Below are 15508 nucleotides of genomic sequence, written 5' to 3'. Positions count from 1 at the left end.
AAAGTAATTGCCATCAATACCAACCCAAGACACACACACACACACCCTACAATCTATGATTACATGTGTTAAATGAACTGCAAGCTTTAGAACAACAAACAAATACAAAAACAAAAGCGTTATCATTTTTCACACCAGTTTGTGGTCGACCGAGTTTTTTTTCAACGCCCAATGCCAATACAGATATCTGGAGAGTAGGGTGGTTAATATGAAAAGGAAATACTGATTTAATTAATAAAACTAAATTTTACACAATATATACACACAATTAACTAAAAGGTGCACTATTCATTGTAATTTACACAATGTATACTCAAAATTAATTACAAATATTGAAAACAAAACAATAAAATGCACTATCCTTTCAGTTACACTTAGTTTACACATAGAAAATATGCATTACTGTAATATTTACAAAACATATACTCAACATTAACTTAAATAACATGCAGAATCCATTGAGTTTTACACTTATTTGACACATTTTCGTAAAAAAAATAAACAGAAAAGGCTCATTATCCATTTTTTATACACTTAATTTACACATCATTTAAAAAAAACAAAAAAAACAAAAAAAACGCACACTATCCATTGACAATATTGTCGGTAGATTTCCAAACTAATGTTAGGCGGAATATTATATTCTGTTGCAATATCAACCAAGCACAGTTACCGATAATCTCAAGACAGCCAAAGGACGACCAATTAAACAACCCTTCCGATGCTAGCTTATCACCAATACCACTATGATCCCTTCTGCAGTATCTCTTTCTTTTTCATGCACCGCAATCCTTCTAAAACACCAAACTGCCCTCCCTAGTCCCTACATCCAACATGCACACAAATCTCCCACACGCTGGCCTGGTTTTCTCCCTCTGCATGAGCTCTCTCTCCTGGTCCCCACCCAGTGCTGTGCAATGCCATGCTACCTTTCTCCTTCACCATGACCATTGGCTCCTCAGTGTCTGCTGGAGCTCTGACGAGGAGGATCTTCCTCGGCTTCTGCTTTATTCCCCCACTGAATCCAAACGTGAGGAGGAGACGACGGAAGAAAGAGCGAGAGAGAGAAAGAGAGGGAGAGAGATAGAGCAAGGCAACGGCAAGATGACAGCAGAGGAACGGACAGAAAAGAGCTTGCACTCTCAAACTAAGCAGCCGCTCAGCAACTGCTGGCTTGGTCTTCGTTTCTCAAGCACTCCCCCCCCCCCCCCCCCTCCTCATCCACACGCATACCGTGTGTATGTGTGTGTGTTTGTGGACTCTGCCCTGGCTCTTCTGAAATAACCAGGTTGCAGCTGCCGTGTGTGACAAATGCAGATTCCACAGCCGTAATCCCTCCCAGTCTGAGACACCACCTTAAATTCTTCAAACAGAGATGGAGGGGATAGACGACAGGCACATGTGATTCGTATATACTGCACATATCTATCCCTTCCTGTTCTCTCTCTCTCTGTCTCTCTCACACACACATACATACTGTCTCCCTGCCATTGTTCATCACATGCTCTGATGAGCTGTGTTTACTTCAGTGAAGTGCTGACCGCTGCTTTTACCCCTCAAACCTGGTTGTTGTGGATGAAATAACTCCTGTTCACTGACCCGTGTATCTATCAGATAATACAGTAACACTTTTGAATTGAAGGGTGACATGGTGTGTGAAACGAAACAAAGTTGCTGGTCTTTGAGGGATCAGCTATAGTCTCTCTTCGGGCTATCCACGCGTCATGCCGGTAGATTATAGGATTACTAGGCTGACAATTGAATTGGGGAGTTTATTGAGAGGCGTAATTAATATTCACACTGGTGCAGTGACATCACTAAGGGGCAACGTGTACTGTACTGAGAGAATTGGGCTGCTCTGACAAATTACCCAGAGGCCTTGGTGCTCACAGAAAAGTTGTTTACGTATACATTTATTTAGCTCCCTATTTTGTATGCGACTGAGACGTAACACTACCATTCAAAAGTTTTGGGCTCAGCTATGTTTTTTATTGTTTTTGAAAGAAGTCTGTAATGCTGAATTTATTTGATCAAAAATGCAGAAATCATTATAATATGCTGATTTGGTGCTCAAGAAACATTTCTTATTATCAAAGTTGAAAATGGTTGTTCTGCTTAAAGGGATGGTTCGGAGTAAAATCAACCTAGGGTCCTTTGCACCATGACCTCGAGCCAAATACCCCCCCAGAAGCCTTTTTTCCCTTGGTCGACCATTATTAAAGTTAGAGCTTATTTCAAGATATAAGCCGGATCCAAGGATGTATCTCGTAAATTGCCCCACTAATAGTGCCCAGAATGGTACCAAACTTCTACAGCAGTACAAATAGGTTATGTACTCATAAAACGAGGCATTGGAAAGTTTGTAGTACTATTAGTGCATTCCTGGAGCTGGGCGTCGTTACACTACATACACGTGTTTGGCTCGAGGTCATGGTGCAAAGGACCCTAGGTTGATTTTACTCCGAACCATCCCTTTAATATTTTGGCGGAAACCGTAAAAACTGAATTTATTTGAAATAGAAATCTTTTGTAACATTGTAAAGGTATTTGTCTCATTTGATCAATTGAATGTGTCCTTGCTGATGAATTTTTTTTTTTTTAAACTTACTTAACCCAAACTTCTGAACGGTAGTGTGTTTTATCTTTGGATTTAAATGCATGGATGTTTCTAACTACAAAACTACAAGCACTCTAGTCTTAAGACCATTGAGGTTGATATATATATATATATATTTAAATGGTAAATTTCACATTTTTATATATACATTTTATTATTTTACTCTTGTCCCAAAACTGATTTTTGTGATTTAAAAAAAAAAAAAAAAATGTTTATACTATAATAATCTAACCACACTGTGAAATAACTGTTCTGTTATTCTCTGTAGTTCTGCCATCCTTTCCATCACAACCAACAATTTTATGTCATTTTTTTGTAATTATAATTACTCTAATGTTCTTGATTACCAAGGAGACAACAGTAAAGAGCAGCTTGAGATGAAATTTGAGATTTGTGTCGTGTAAAGAAACCAATTAAAGGTAAATATAATTTTTATCACAGTGCCATTTCCAAACAAAACTGTAATTAAGTCAAATTATGCACACACACAAATATATATATATATATATATATATATATATATATATATATATATATATTTTTTTTTTTTTTTTTTTTTTTTTTATTATTTAAAAAGTTAAAATAATATTTAAATGTATGTATTTAGGACATGCAAGCTACAAAATGTGCCTCATCAAGACAAAAGACTGGAGTCTGGCATATTTTTCAAAACTGTAATTTCCACCACAGAAGGTTATCAAACACAATACATAATTCGAGATATGATAATTCAGAAATTGCACCTGTTGGTGAAAAATAATAATCTCAATAACAAAAATGCAATAATTTTGACATTGTTAGCAGACCAATTAGTCCACAGAGCCAAAATTGTCGATAGCTTAAGAAACACCCATATATTGGTTGCAATGGTTAAAGGAGATTAGCTGAATTTTAAATAAGGGGAGGATGTGTGTCTGCTGGGTGTCAGCATGGGGACGGCACAAACAGCAGGTGTTGGATAAATAGAGGAATTTGAATTCTATATCATTAGAAAGAAGAAAACAGCTGAATCTTTTGTCACCAAGTGAGAGAAAAGAGAAGAAACAGAGCCAAAGCAACAAGGATACAGCTACAGCACTGCCATTATTCTCCATTTATATGTGCAATGGGGTGGGATTTTATACTTTCAAAGCTAGCTTGCTACTTATATAGCCTCTATGAAATTGCCTACCCTATACCTTTTTGAAGGCATTAAATAAAAGCGAATAACAGTGTATAAACTATACTATGGTGTTATGGGGGCGTGTTTCTATGTGGTTGATAACCTCTTCTGTATGGTTACAAGGGTGTTTCGATGATTTGTCCCACACGTTTAAGGTGAAAAACAAATTGTAATTGGATTCATGTAATGTAGCTGGTGCACAGTAATGCTATGGAAAAGCAGCAAATGTCATGAATAACAGTATGATACTTTTGGCAACAGGGTATCTATGATTTCCCCTTCCTGGAGGGCTACACAGGGGGGATCCAGTCTTTCTCTGTGAATGATTGATTGGTTGAGTGAAGCCACAATTACTATATGCACTGGTTTCTTTTCATGAGCCGGCACTCTCTGAGAGCAACCGCCAAACATTAACAGTCAGGCTTACGCATCCATTTGAATCTCTGCAGATGAGGAACCACTCTCCAATCTCTCAGATCAATTCAAAACTATTCAAAATATGCAGCACAGCACACATTTCCTTCCATAAAGCCACACAACAGCCAGTATCACCACATATGTCAGCATCATCTAGAAATCACTGCATTATGCAAGCATATAATGAACATCCTGACAAGAACTCATTTATATAGCCAATATTCTAGAAAATAAGCGTTGCAAAAACATCTGCAGAATGTTGTTGTAACATTTTAGAGCCGTATTGCAGATTAAATGACATATTCAAGATGAAAATGCACATCATGTGTGTGCTGAGACACAAGTGACGTCCAAAGACAGTCTAAGTAATTTGTTTGCTACTCTGGGATGCAATGGCAAACCCACGGAAAACTACATTATGACTCATTTACAATACCAGCAGGGCATTTTACGGGGTGTAAGGATGAGTTATTGTATAAAAAGGAACCGCAGCAGACTAATGGGAAGATTTGTCAGGAATGTGTCCACCGTTTCAGCCATAATCCTGCCAGCGGGATAGTGCTGTGATCCAGCTCAGACTTCAGATTAGCCTCACATCCCACTGCCTCATAAACACAAATACCAGCATTTCTGTTAATCTCTTCAATTATATTGCTTTTTGGTTATATGCAATCCGAAATTCTGCACCAGATCTCACTTGGTCACTATGACTTGGAACTTCTTGTATATATATCTTGTATATACATATACACACACATATATATATATATATGTATATATAAAAAACAATATTTATCTTCAAATAAAATTATGTACATCCTAAAATTAAGTTGTACTAAATAGAGAATAAATAAAATAAAATAAATCTGACAAATATAGTATTTTTAGTTTATGCTTGAAAAATAGTGAGGTTCAATTTCAACCATGACCAAAGTTTCTACATATCTAAACATTTTTACGACAAATAAAATTATGTACATGTACATACTAAAATGAATTTACTCATGAATATATTCATTTAAATCTGTACAATAACAAAGACAGTCGCATAATGGAAATATGTTCTGTGATAGCAAAAGAGTCTAGCATAAATCAAGCATCTCTCCTACTCTCTATCCTCCCTTACCGGGTCCCATGTCAAGAGGTGCCATTTTCTCCAGGATGACATAATCATTAGGGTTAAGGAAGGGCAGCTGCTCCATCATGGACTGTTTGGGAATGAGGTAGAGCACCTCGGCCACATTCCCATCTTCGATAATGGACATTCTCCGAACTGAGTTCTTGCGCTTCACCCGGTCCAGGACCACAGAGTCGTCGCTGCGGCCGGTGCCGCACAGTTTGCCAAAGCTGTTAAGATTGGGTAGGTTGGGCATGGCGGTACCCTCAGCCCACTACGACGAGCAACAGAATGAAGTGAGAGGAGATAACATAAAAATCGCCTGGTCACACAATAGTGTGATGTGTTACAACTGAACCCCAGGTACAAGATTAAGCGACCAGATCGCAAGGGTTTATTTGTGTTGTTGGTGAAGCAGCACTGAGCCCCTGCTGTGAGCTCCTTCCTGGTTTACTTAAGCAGATTACGGCCGATGTATTTTTAGTGATTATCTTCACTAGAAAAGGAAAAAGAGCACCTGCATGAGACAGTCCGAGTCAAGATATTATGACCGGATAACCTGAAGATCAAAGTTGCAGTATCAAAAACAAACCCATCACAGCCTAATCCTCTGTGATTGGATGCATCTTCTAGAAGATTATAAAGTTTTACATTGACTGGCATTGCAGCCGTATATTGCAGTTTAAATCGTATTTAAATCAAATCTTTTACGTAATACAAGGCAAGGCATCAACGTCCTTATACTGGAAATACTAGGAAATAAAGCACACAGTAATGCAGCGGCTTGATTAAGTTGACATTTCTTATTAAAATGAAGATCCTCTCCAACCAAACATGCCTTCATCTGAGCTCATAAACCCACGCCGAACAAGCGTCTGTCCACATTTAAACTGGCACGTCACCAAAGCTGCTGAAGGGGACCTTGTCTGTGGTACTTTTAGAATCATAAACCCTGCTGCCGTGTTTCATGCGTAGAGACGCCAACTCGCGTATATGTTTATGTGTCCGCCAATTATTTTGCAAGGCCATAAGGTTATATCAAAATGGCAATTTTCATTGAGGTTGTTACAATGGTCATTTATTTATCGCATCAGCAGAACGTTTGTGATATTTGTTTGTTCCAAACGTTGAAAATGAAATCAGAGTTTATGATTCCTAACTCTCTCTCTAACACACACACAACACAACAAAGAAACACACACAACACACATTTACACACACTTGGCTTTTGGGGAGTCTAACCCCAATTTCGTGGCTTTTAGTCCATGTTTGTTAGCTTTGAGGTCGTTTATATGATTGTATACTCCTAAATATTGACAGACACAGATATATTTTAGCATATATAAACATTTAATGTCTCTCTCTTTTCAATGGAAGCAGGGCTGTATATTGATGGCCCATATTGCACTATACAGATTTTTGTCCAATCAAATGTTCTCAAGGATAAGCATGTCATACTAGTGAGTTAAAACATTAAATGTACCATTCATACATGCACACTAATATCAATATATAAATTAAACAGTGATGTGCTGCCACTGACTGAGTCATTCTTACTGAGTCAGTCATATTCACAAAAAGCTACTCAAATGTTCATTTTCAAATTTGTGAAACGTCAAAAACATTTGCACTCCACCAAGAAACATTGCATTCTCTTGCAAAAGTATAGTGTTTCCTTGGAAACTTTGTGCTAAATTGTAAAAGCATTAATATATACTTTCCTTCCACCTCATAATGTTTCCGTCAGCTGTTTTGTTTTTGCAAAGCATCATAGGGTAAAGCACTGAAATAGCATTTTTCCATCAAATTTTTTCATGTTAATAAATATGACCATGTTAAAGTATCTTGGTAAACTAGATCTGCTACACACGCTGCTGTTGCAGAGCAAGTATGGATTTGCTACTGCCAACAGATACCCAGACACACTGCTGTGAGCAGATACTGCTGCTGCATGAATAGGCCTACATTAATTCTTTAGCAGATCTAGACAGGTGGAACTGGGGGAGGTAGAGGGCTTCAGTGGAAATCTGATCTACAGCGAACACTGAACCATACCAGAATATTTAAATATTGAGCAAGCAAGCTCATTGGCTGCAGAATCAGCTTTTGCCGTATAGTGATGTGATTGCTATAGGTTGCATGTAAAGGACCTGCGCTATTTCATGACTAAACAAGATATATAATTCGCACACTAGGATGATGTCCCAGTTAGATAAATCAGCACTGTAGATTAAAAGTAACATTACTACTCAGACTGCTAATGGAAGACATAGAGCGAACATGGCCAGATATGCTGCGTGCCACAACGTTGTTGGCTCTCATGTGATACTATCATTCATTCCAATTTCTGTGACAGCTCATTTTTCACTTAGAGCTTTTTAACTCAATCTCATCACCTGGGCATTGTGCATTAAGATAATAACTGTGGAATTACAGATGCAGCTCACCAGTGCCTTGTATGATCCAGGTGGAGGTTATCTGAGCAAGGACTCAGGAGACAATGGAATATATAATGACTGTTAATGACAGAGTACAATCCAGGAAGTGCCCAGGCCACCTATGTCTATGTCGCCTTATAGGGAAGTCACATAATCACCACTTTAGCATGAGGGAGATAGTTTATGGGCCAAAAAGCCTTTGTCAGCTGTGCTAAAGCACACTTATCATAGACTCATGAGCATAGAAACAATCTGAAAAGTGTGTGTCGGGGCAGTGTGTAATTTCAGCGAGACTAGCGGCTATGATTATCTCACAGAATGTTCTGGGGCAAATGTAGAAATGCCTACACCCAAGCACACACACTCAAACTGTATCTCAGCTCCACACACACACACACACACACACACACACACACACACACACACACACACACACACACACACACACACACACACACACACACACACACACACACACACACACACACACACACACACACTCTTTTAAAACTATGAGACAATATTAAGCTCCACATGGTCTATTTTAAGATAAGGAAACTGTCATGATCTCAGTGGTGGCTTAAAACACATAGACAAAACAATTTAAAGCACTTAGATAAAATCCAATTTTATATTAGCAGCACTACAGCATTCAAACAGGCTAAAATAAGTTTCCATAATTTGAGTATTCAAATCCTTTCATGTTACAAGCGCTCAAATGCTTGAAATGCCTCACATGACAGAGCAGAGAGGCAGATTAAGTCCTGCTGACATTTCGCAGTGTTGTCATTCAGTCTCTGGCTGTGCTGAACAACACCACGGTGTATCCATTACCTCTGTCACACCCTTCACAGTCCCTCACATGAAGGTTAAACCAATACACAGCTATGAGAAAAAATCTGGGCGAGAGGTGAAGTGAATGCTAAACTGTAATCATCTTTCTTTTTCCTTCATTCTTAGGTATTCTAATAGGCTTTTGGCTTTTAAAATACAGCAAAGGTTTTTACGCTGGAGGTCTCAGTCATTCTAGACTTCAAATGTAAGAAAACTATATTTTCCTCTGTAACAGTTTAGAACTTTCATTATAAACATTATTGCAGCATATAATGCATATTATGAAATTATATAGCTATATCAACTTACATTCACATTTTTGTCAATACGTAACTACTGTTTATAAAAGAGATTAAACATATTTTTTATATTTTTACATTATTTACAGAATTTGATATTTCATAGTTTTAAAGGAAATTATGTTTGAATATGTCTTTTATATACTGTTCCATAGTTTGGGATTAGAAGGGTTGTTTTTTTTTTTGTGGATTTTGTTGCTCACCAAGGCTTCTATTTTAACATATTTAAAATGTTATTTATTCCTGTGATGGAAAAACTGGATTTTCATAAAAAAGATATATGTAGATAAAAGATATAGATATATTCAGAATGTATATATACAGTGGGGAGAACAAGTATTTGATACACTGCCGATTTTGCAGGTTTTCCCACTTATAAAGCATGTAGAAGTCTGTCATATTTATCATAGGTACTCTTCAACTGTGAGTGATGGAATCTAAAACTAAAATCCAGAAAATCACATTGAATGATTTTTAAGTAATTAATTTGCATTTTATTGCATGACACAAGTATTTGATACATCAGAAAAGCAGAACTTAATATTTGGTACAGAAACCTTTGTTTGCAATTACAGAGATCATACGTTTCCTGTAGTTCTTGACCAGGTTTGCACACACTGCAGCAGGGATTTTGGCCCACTCCTCCATACAGACCTTCTCCAGATCCTTCAGGTGAGCTACAGGATTTTAATCCATGACGGCGTAGTGTGTTACTAATGGTTTTCTTTGAGACTGTGGTCCCAGCTCTCTTCAGGTCATTGACCAGGTCCTGCCGTGTAGTTCTAGGCTGATCCCTCACCTTCCTCATGATCATTGATGCCCCACGAGGTGAGATCTTGCATTGTGCCCCAGACCGAGGGAGATTGACCGTCATCTTGAACTTCTTCCATTTTCTGATAATTGCGCCAACAGTTGCCTTCTCACCAAGCTGCTTGCCTATTGTCCTGTTGCCCATCCCAGCCTTGTGCAGGTCTACAATTTTATCCCTGATGTCCTTACACAGCACTCTGGTCTTGGCCATTGTGGAGAGCTTGGAGTCTGTTTGATTGAGTGTGTGGACAGGTGTCTTTTATACAGGTAACGAGTTCAAACAGGTCCAGTTAATACAGGTAATGAGTGGAGAACAGGAGGGCTTCTTAAAGAAAAACTAACAGGTCTGTGAGAGCCGGAATTCTTACTGGTTGGTAGGTGATCAAATACTTATGTCATGCAATAAAATGCAAATTAATTATTTAAAAATCATTCAATGTGATTTTCTCGATTTTTTTTTTAGATTCCGTCTCTCACAGTTGAAGTGTACCTATGATAAAAATTACAGACCTCTACATGCTTTGTAAGTAGGAAAACCTGCAAAATTGGCAGTGTATCAAATACTTGTTCTCCCCACTGTATATATTTATACAAGACAATGAAAACACAATACTGATCTTGGCTTTTTGGTAACATGGACAATTCATATCACAGACAGAACACCAGTACTATCTGTGAGTTCAACTTTTTTATTTTTGAAAAATTAAAATGACAATTCTTAAAGTATGAAATTATATCATATTTTCATATCATGTTCAGTCAACCTTGTGCAATGTAAAATGTTCTTCTGTGTCCACCCTATGGCCTATTACACATATGTTCTTCTTATCCATGGCAAGGTCAACACAATAAAGCAACTAATCTGCACAGGCGCTTGTCCACACACACTTGGAAGCTGGACCTCCTTAACAATGCTACCGGTCCGCCTGTCCGTCAGATGGGGTGTAGTTCTGGATTGGCCCTCCTTTTGGAGGAAGGTTATTAAACCTCGCATGGCTAGTTGGACAAAACATCAAACAATCCTCCTTTTCATCACCACTCAGGCCCACATTTCATTGCATAACATTTCTCCATGTGGCATATAGAATTTCTCATGGCAAGAGTGAATCACTTCATAGATGAATGCAGGCAATGTAAAGTGCATCATGACAACGAGGCGAGCACTGGCATTATATAACGTCTACTATTCACAATGCATTGAAATCTCAGTCTCTCTATTTTGAGACTCAAATGCAGTCATCAAAATCATTAGATGCACAAGTATCACTATATATGACTATTTTAATTGCGGTGCCATGTAAATCTCATAAAGTATGTAAATACATTAAGATTATAGAGTAAGATGCCCCCCCCCCCCCCCCCCCCCGCACACACACAAAAATCCCTCATTAACAAATAGACACAAAATACTTTGATATACAACTCAATACAATGTCACAGATCACTATTTTCCAGAGACACACAATTAGATCAATTAACCTCAAAACTGTTTAGACTGACCAAATCTTAAAAATGTTCATATTCAGACGAAATGTGCTAAGAGGAGATTTTGAGCCATCTATGATCAAGGAAAAACATTAATGTATTATACTATATGATAGTTAGGCCAGGCTAAAAATGCAACACTCAAAAGGGGATCCCTGCTGCACTTCTTTATCCACTAAGAGGTCCTTAGTGCGAAGATGGCAAAGGCCCCGGGTCTATGTTAAGTTATAGGCTGTGAAATTTTGTGTGTTGCTCCACCTAGCTGCACTATTGAAAAGTGCAAGAAAAATAACTTGTTACACATGAAACTCTGGGCCAAAAACACAGCAAATCTAATCCAATCAAACACAGTCCACTGCACACCATGGCAATTACCAGCTCAAGATCCACTTCACAGTTGGAAGTATAAGCATGCACATAAAAAGGACATGCTAACAGTGCAGTTATCTTAAAACCAATATCGCAAGTACGTTTCATAAACATAACATTTAGATGTCAATAATAAACAGCTGGTTTTATCATAATTTGACGCCTCCTTATTTATGCGAGTTGAAAAACATTCAAATATGGTGCGGTGGTTTATGTCTCAAACATAAGGAATGAAGTCAAAAACTCAAAAACCTTGGAGTACAACATCTGTTGTTTTTTTCTGGTTGTGTGACCCTAATTCAACATCCCTGAAGGAATTTCACTCCAAAAGAATTGTGTGGTTGAGTTCAAGAAATGTAAGAGACAGACACATCCATCTTCGTTGAGAAATCTAGAACAAGGTGCTTTTGACATTTTACGACATTGAACTATGTTTCCACACACTGTGAGGATTAGGTGGCCGCATCCCTGCTTTGTTTCTCACACACACGCTTGCAAACAGATGCATGCTCTCCAGGAGCAATAAAGGTGAAGTGTTATGTTCGGCTCCACCCACTGGCTGTCAAGACACTGAACCTGATTAAACAGACTCATCGTGAAACGCCCTACAACACAGCAAAGTAGGCATGTGCCACATCTGCTCCATGGTTCAAAATGCAAAAGCACACACTCTTACGAACACCCACAGAGAGAGACTGTGAGAAAGAGGAAGAAAATGGTTAATTGCATTAAATGGTTACACTTGAGAGAATATTGTAACAACCAAACCTCCTGCTCTTTGTCTTCAATAACTGGCTGTGCTCATTGGACTCACTTGAAGAGGAAATGTTGGGGAAATTCTTTCATGATGTTGTAATCCTTTCCAGTTAAGAGGAGTTTTTTTTTAAATTTTTTCCCCTCTGTATTTTACGTGAAGCTGGTTTGAGTTATATTCCTGGCGATTATAGTCTACCATGCAAACAGACAGGCCCACGATATCAGAGGTTGCTCGGAAACATTGTGGGGGTGTTTGTTTGTTTGGACGACCTTCAGACCTTGAGCCAACATCAGAATCAAACCTTAAGAGCCCTTGCAGCCCTTAAGAGAGTCTCAATACAGAACCACGAGCACCAGAGCAAACAGCACAAGTCTCTGAGGAGAACAAGGTGCAAGCAAGCAAGACAAAAACAAATCTAACACTGTGTCCTAACCAGGTTTGATACCACAAGCAACAAGCAAAGCTCTTACCATTTAAAAATTATTTATTTACCGTATATTATTTATTGTCACATTAATTTTAACCAGCTTTAAACGTGTCGGGCCAATGTATTTGTCACTTTGAAAAGGGATTTATTCAAATACTTTGGTTCAAAGTAAGGGATGGTTCACCCAAGAATGAAAAATATGTCATAATTTACTAACCCTCAACTTGTTCCAAACCTGTATGGATTTCTTTCTTCTGCTGAACACAAAAGAAGTTATTTGGAGATATGGGTAACTAAACAGTTTATGGACCCCACATTGACTTCCACAGTATGGAAAACTCATGGAAGTCAATGGGGCACATCAACTGTTTGGTTATTTAAATTTTTCAAAATATCTTATTTGTGTTCAGTAGAAGAAAGAAACTCATACAGGAATGGAATTACTTGAGGGTGAGTAAATGATGACAGATTTGTCATCTTTGGGTGAACTGTCCCTTTTAAGTGGGACTTAAAAAATTCTCTACATTCGCTAGTTGCAAATGGTTAGGACAAAAGTTAATGGAAAAAAATTGATTTTATCTCTTGCCACTTTATTACTTTGTGCCTGTTTAGAACACCATATAAAAGCATGTAAATGTGTCTGAAATGTGTCTTAACATTTGAGCATTGTGCTTTTAATGGGTTCAAAATCTATTTGCTAATGCACCATTTGGTACATTGCTGCTAAAAGCAGTGTTTATAAAACAAGTGCCCGCAAAATATCATGTGCAGTGACTATATTGTGTGCAGAATATATACTGTAAGAATAGTGTGACAGAGAAGAGAAAGCTCTCTCAGCGTGTAATAACACAAAGAGATTGCATGTTAGCTGCAGCTCTAATGTCATGTAGCCATTGGCAATGGCCTTGTCGCATGCAAAGCACTATTTATCCGCTGTCATGCTCTCCTTTCACTAATGTAAGCATAACATTAGCCGACTATCAGATCTGCAGATTTTAAAAGCAGATAGATAATTCAAAATTTGTAAAAGATTTTGTAAGCATATCGCTTAGTTGTGCTTGGAGTAAATTGTTTCACTTGTGATAACACAATGAAATATGCCAAGTGTGTTTAGTGTTTTGTTATTCCCTCATATTTAAAATATAAAAAAATATATAAATTAGGATCATTAAATCAAATATCCTCTCCTGACATCACTTTTGGCCATATTTTTTTCTTATTTTAAATATGATCAAATTCAGTAGTAAAACATTTTTATCACGTTAACTTCCCTGGACCCCAGTTTAAAAAGCCCCTGGCTTATGGCCTATATTCATTAACCCTTATAGACCCGGGACGTCATTCACTTCCCTTCCTCTCATCAACCTTCTTAGTATTCCTCAATATATTCATTATGAACAATATAACAAGAAAAAAAAAAAATTCTAATATTTTTTTGCAAAAAAGTGTATAGTGTCACTAGCACTATACATGTAATAGTGTAAGTATATTTTTTCTGCTCAACAATTGAATCTATGATGACTCAATAAATGCAATTCACCTTTATTCTTCAGGGTGGCAATGTCTGATTCACAATGATGGCGAATATTCACAATATCTGCAAAATTTCAAATGACTCATGGATTTACTGCAGAGCAAGTACCGTATGCAATCAAATCTTATTGTCACTGTCACTTGATAGTGGATCTGGTGAAGAAGCTGTCAGTGATCAAAATATTGATTTTGAAGATATTTATGAGAATATGGTTGAAATTACAAATATGAGCCATTTGCTGAATGTACTGGGGAAAACATCTCTCACCATGTTAAAAATCATCTGCTCAAATTGAACCCTTGCAAGTTCCAAAAGGTAATAAAATATGCTTTATTTTCTTCATTTGTAATTGTTATTAAAATATCAGGAGAGTTATATACGTCAATGGTCAAAGATTAATCCCAGTTAGATATATATCCAGGTCGCTAAAGACCCGAATATGTAATAATGACTGGCAAAACATTCATGCATTTAAGGGTTAAAAGGTCATATAATGAAAATGAAGTGTTTAAAAGAAGGTGAAAACGGTCATGAAAAACTAAAATCTGATGAAAAAATCTATAAGTGGACTTCAAGAAGAAAAATTTAATAAAAAATGACCCCTTTAAAAAAAGCCCTGACTGTGCCATGTCAGTGTGCATCATTCAGACAGGCCTGATCATCATCTGAGCTGGCGGGTTAAAATAACTCATTCAGACACCGCAAGCAAGTGAAAATGCCTTGACAAATGCTCCAAATATCTCAAATTTGGCTTTAGGAGATTCCCCTGAGCACTAGTTGTGGTATCACTTTATCAGAAGGTCAGTTTCTATATCCTGTGGGTTGACAGAAGGCTGGGTAAACATGAGAGTCCAAAACAGTGCTAGAAACACACAGGGCACTGGCCTGGGGAACAACACGGATTCTACGGTTTCAGTAATGTCTGATCCTGTTAGGAGTCCGTGTGCTGCTCCCGAGCCACAGTCTGTAGGCTGTTATTAATGCAACTGTGCCCGGCTAAGGTGTAATTAATGTGATTGCTTCTGCTCTTACTGCAGGTGGCCTTCCTAGATGCAGCAATTAAGACCTCATATACTGCTGTGACCTTATAGATGACCTACAAACACACTTAACCAGGAAAAATGCAAACATTGTGCTCAATATTGCTCAAAAGATTACAAGATCTTGCCAGTTTAATCGGATTATGTCTTCGGTTTATCCTAAGTGGACGTCCATGCATCAATATTCATAAGTGGATCAATT

The 15508-nt window shown here is 37.7% G+C and overlaps 1 protein-coding gene across 7 annotated transcripts in view; it reads right to left on the bottom strand.

The window, feature by feature from the left end:
• The window catches only part of ablim1b (actin binding LIM protein 1b), a gene marked incomplete at its 5' end in the record, with an annotated part of 80724 nt that overhangs the window by 57295 nt on the left and 7921 nt on the right, over window positions 1–15508 (bottom strand). For 3 of the 7 annotated variants that reach the window (XR_013819221.1, XM_079851603.1, XM_079851604.1), the window contains one exon: window positions 930–1162. The exons of 3 other annotated variants lie outside the window; for them this stretch is intronic. Coding sequence is in view for 3 of the 4 variants with exons in the window: in XM_079851603.1 (XP_079707729.1) it covers window positions 930–951 (22 nt within the window). Of the gene's footprint in view, window positions 1–929; window positions 1163–5322; window positions 5570–15508 lie in introns of those variants that run through there. One more of the 7 variants, XM_079851605.1, reaches the window with a different exon arrangement.

This window comes from Squalius cephalus, assembly GCF_949319135.1.
Source record: "Squalius cephalus genome assembly, chromosome: 19".
Classification (NCBI taxonomy): domain Eukaryota; kingdom Metazoa; phylum Chordata; class Actinopteri; order Cypriniformes; family Leuciscidae; genus Squalius; species Squalius cephalus.
This window is presented reverse-complemented; position numbering and strand designations above follow the sequence as displayed.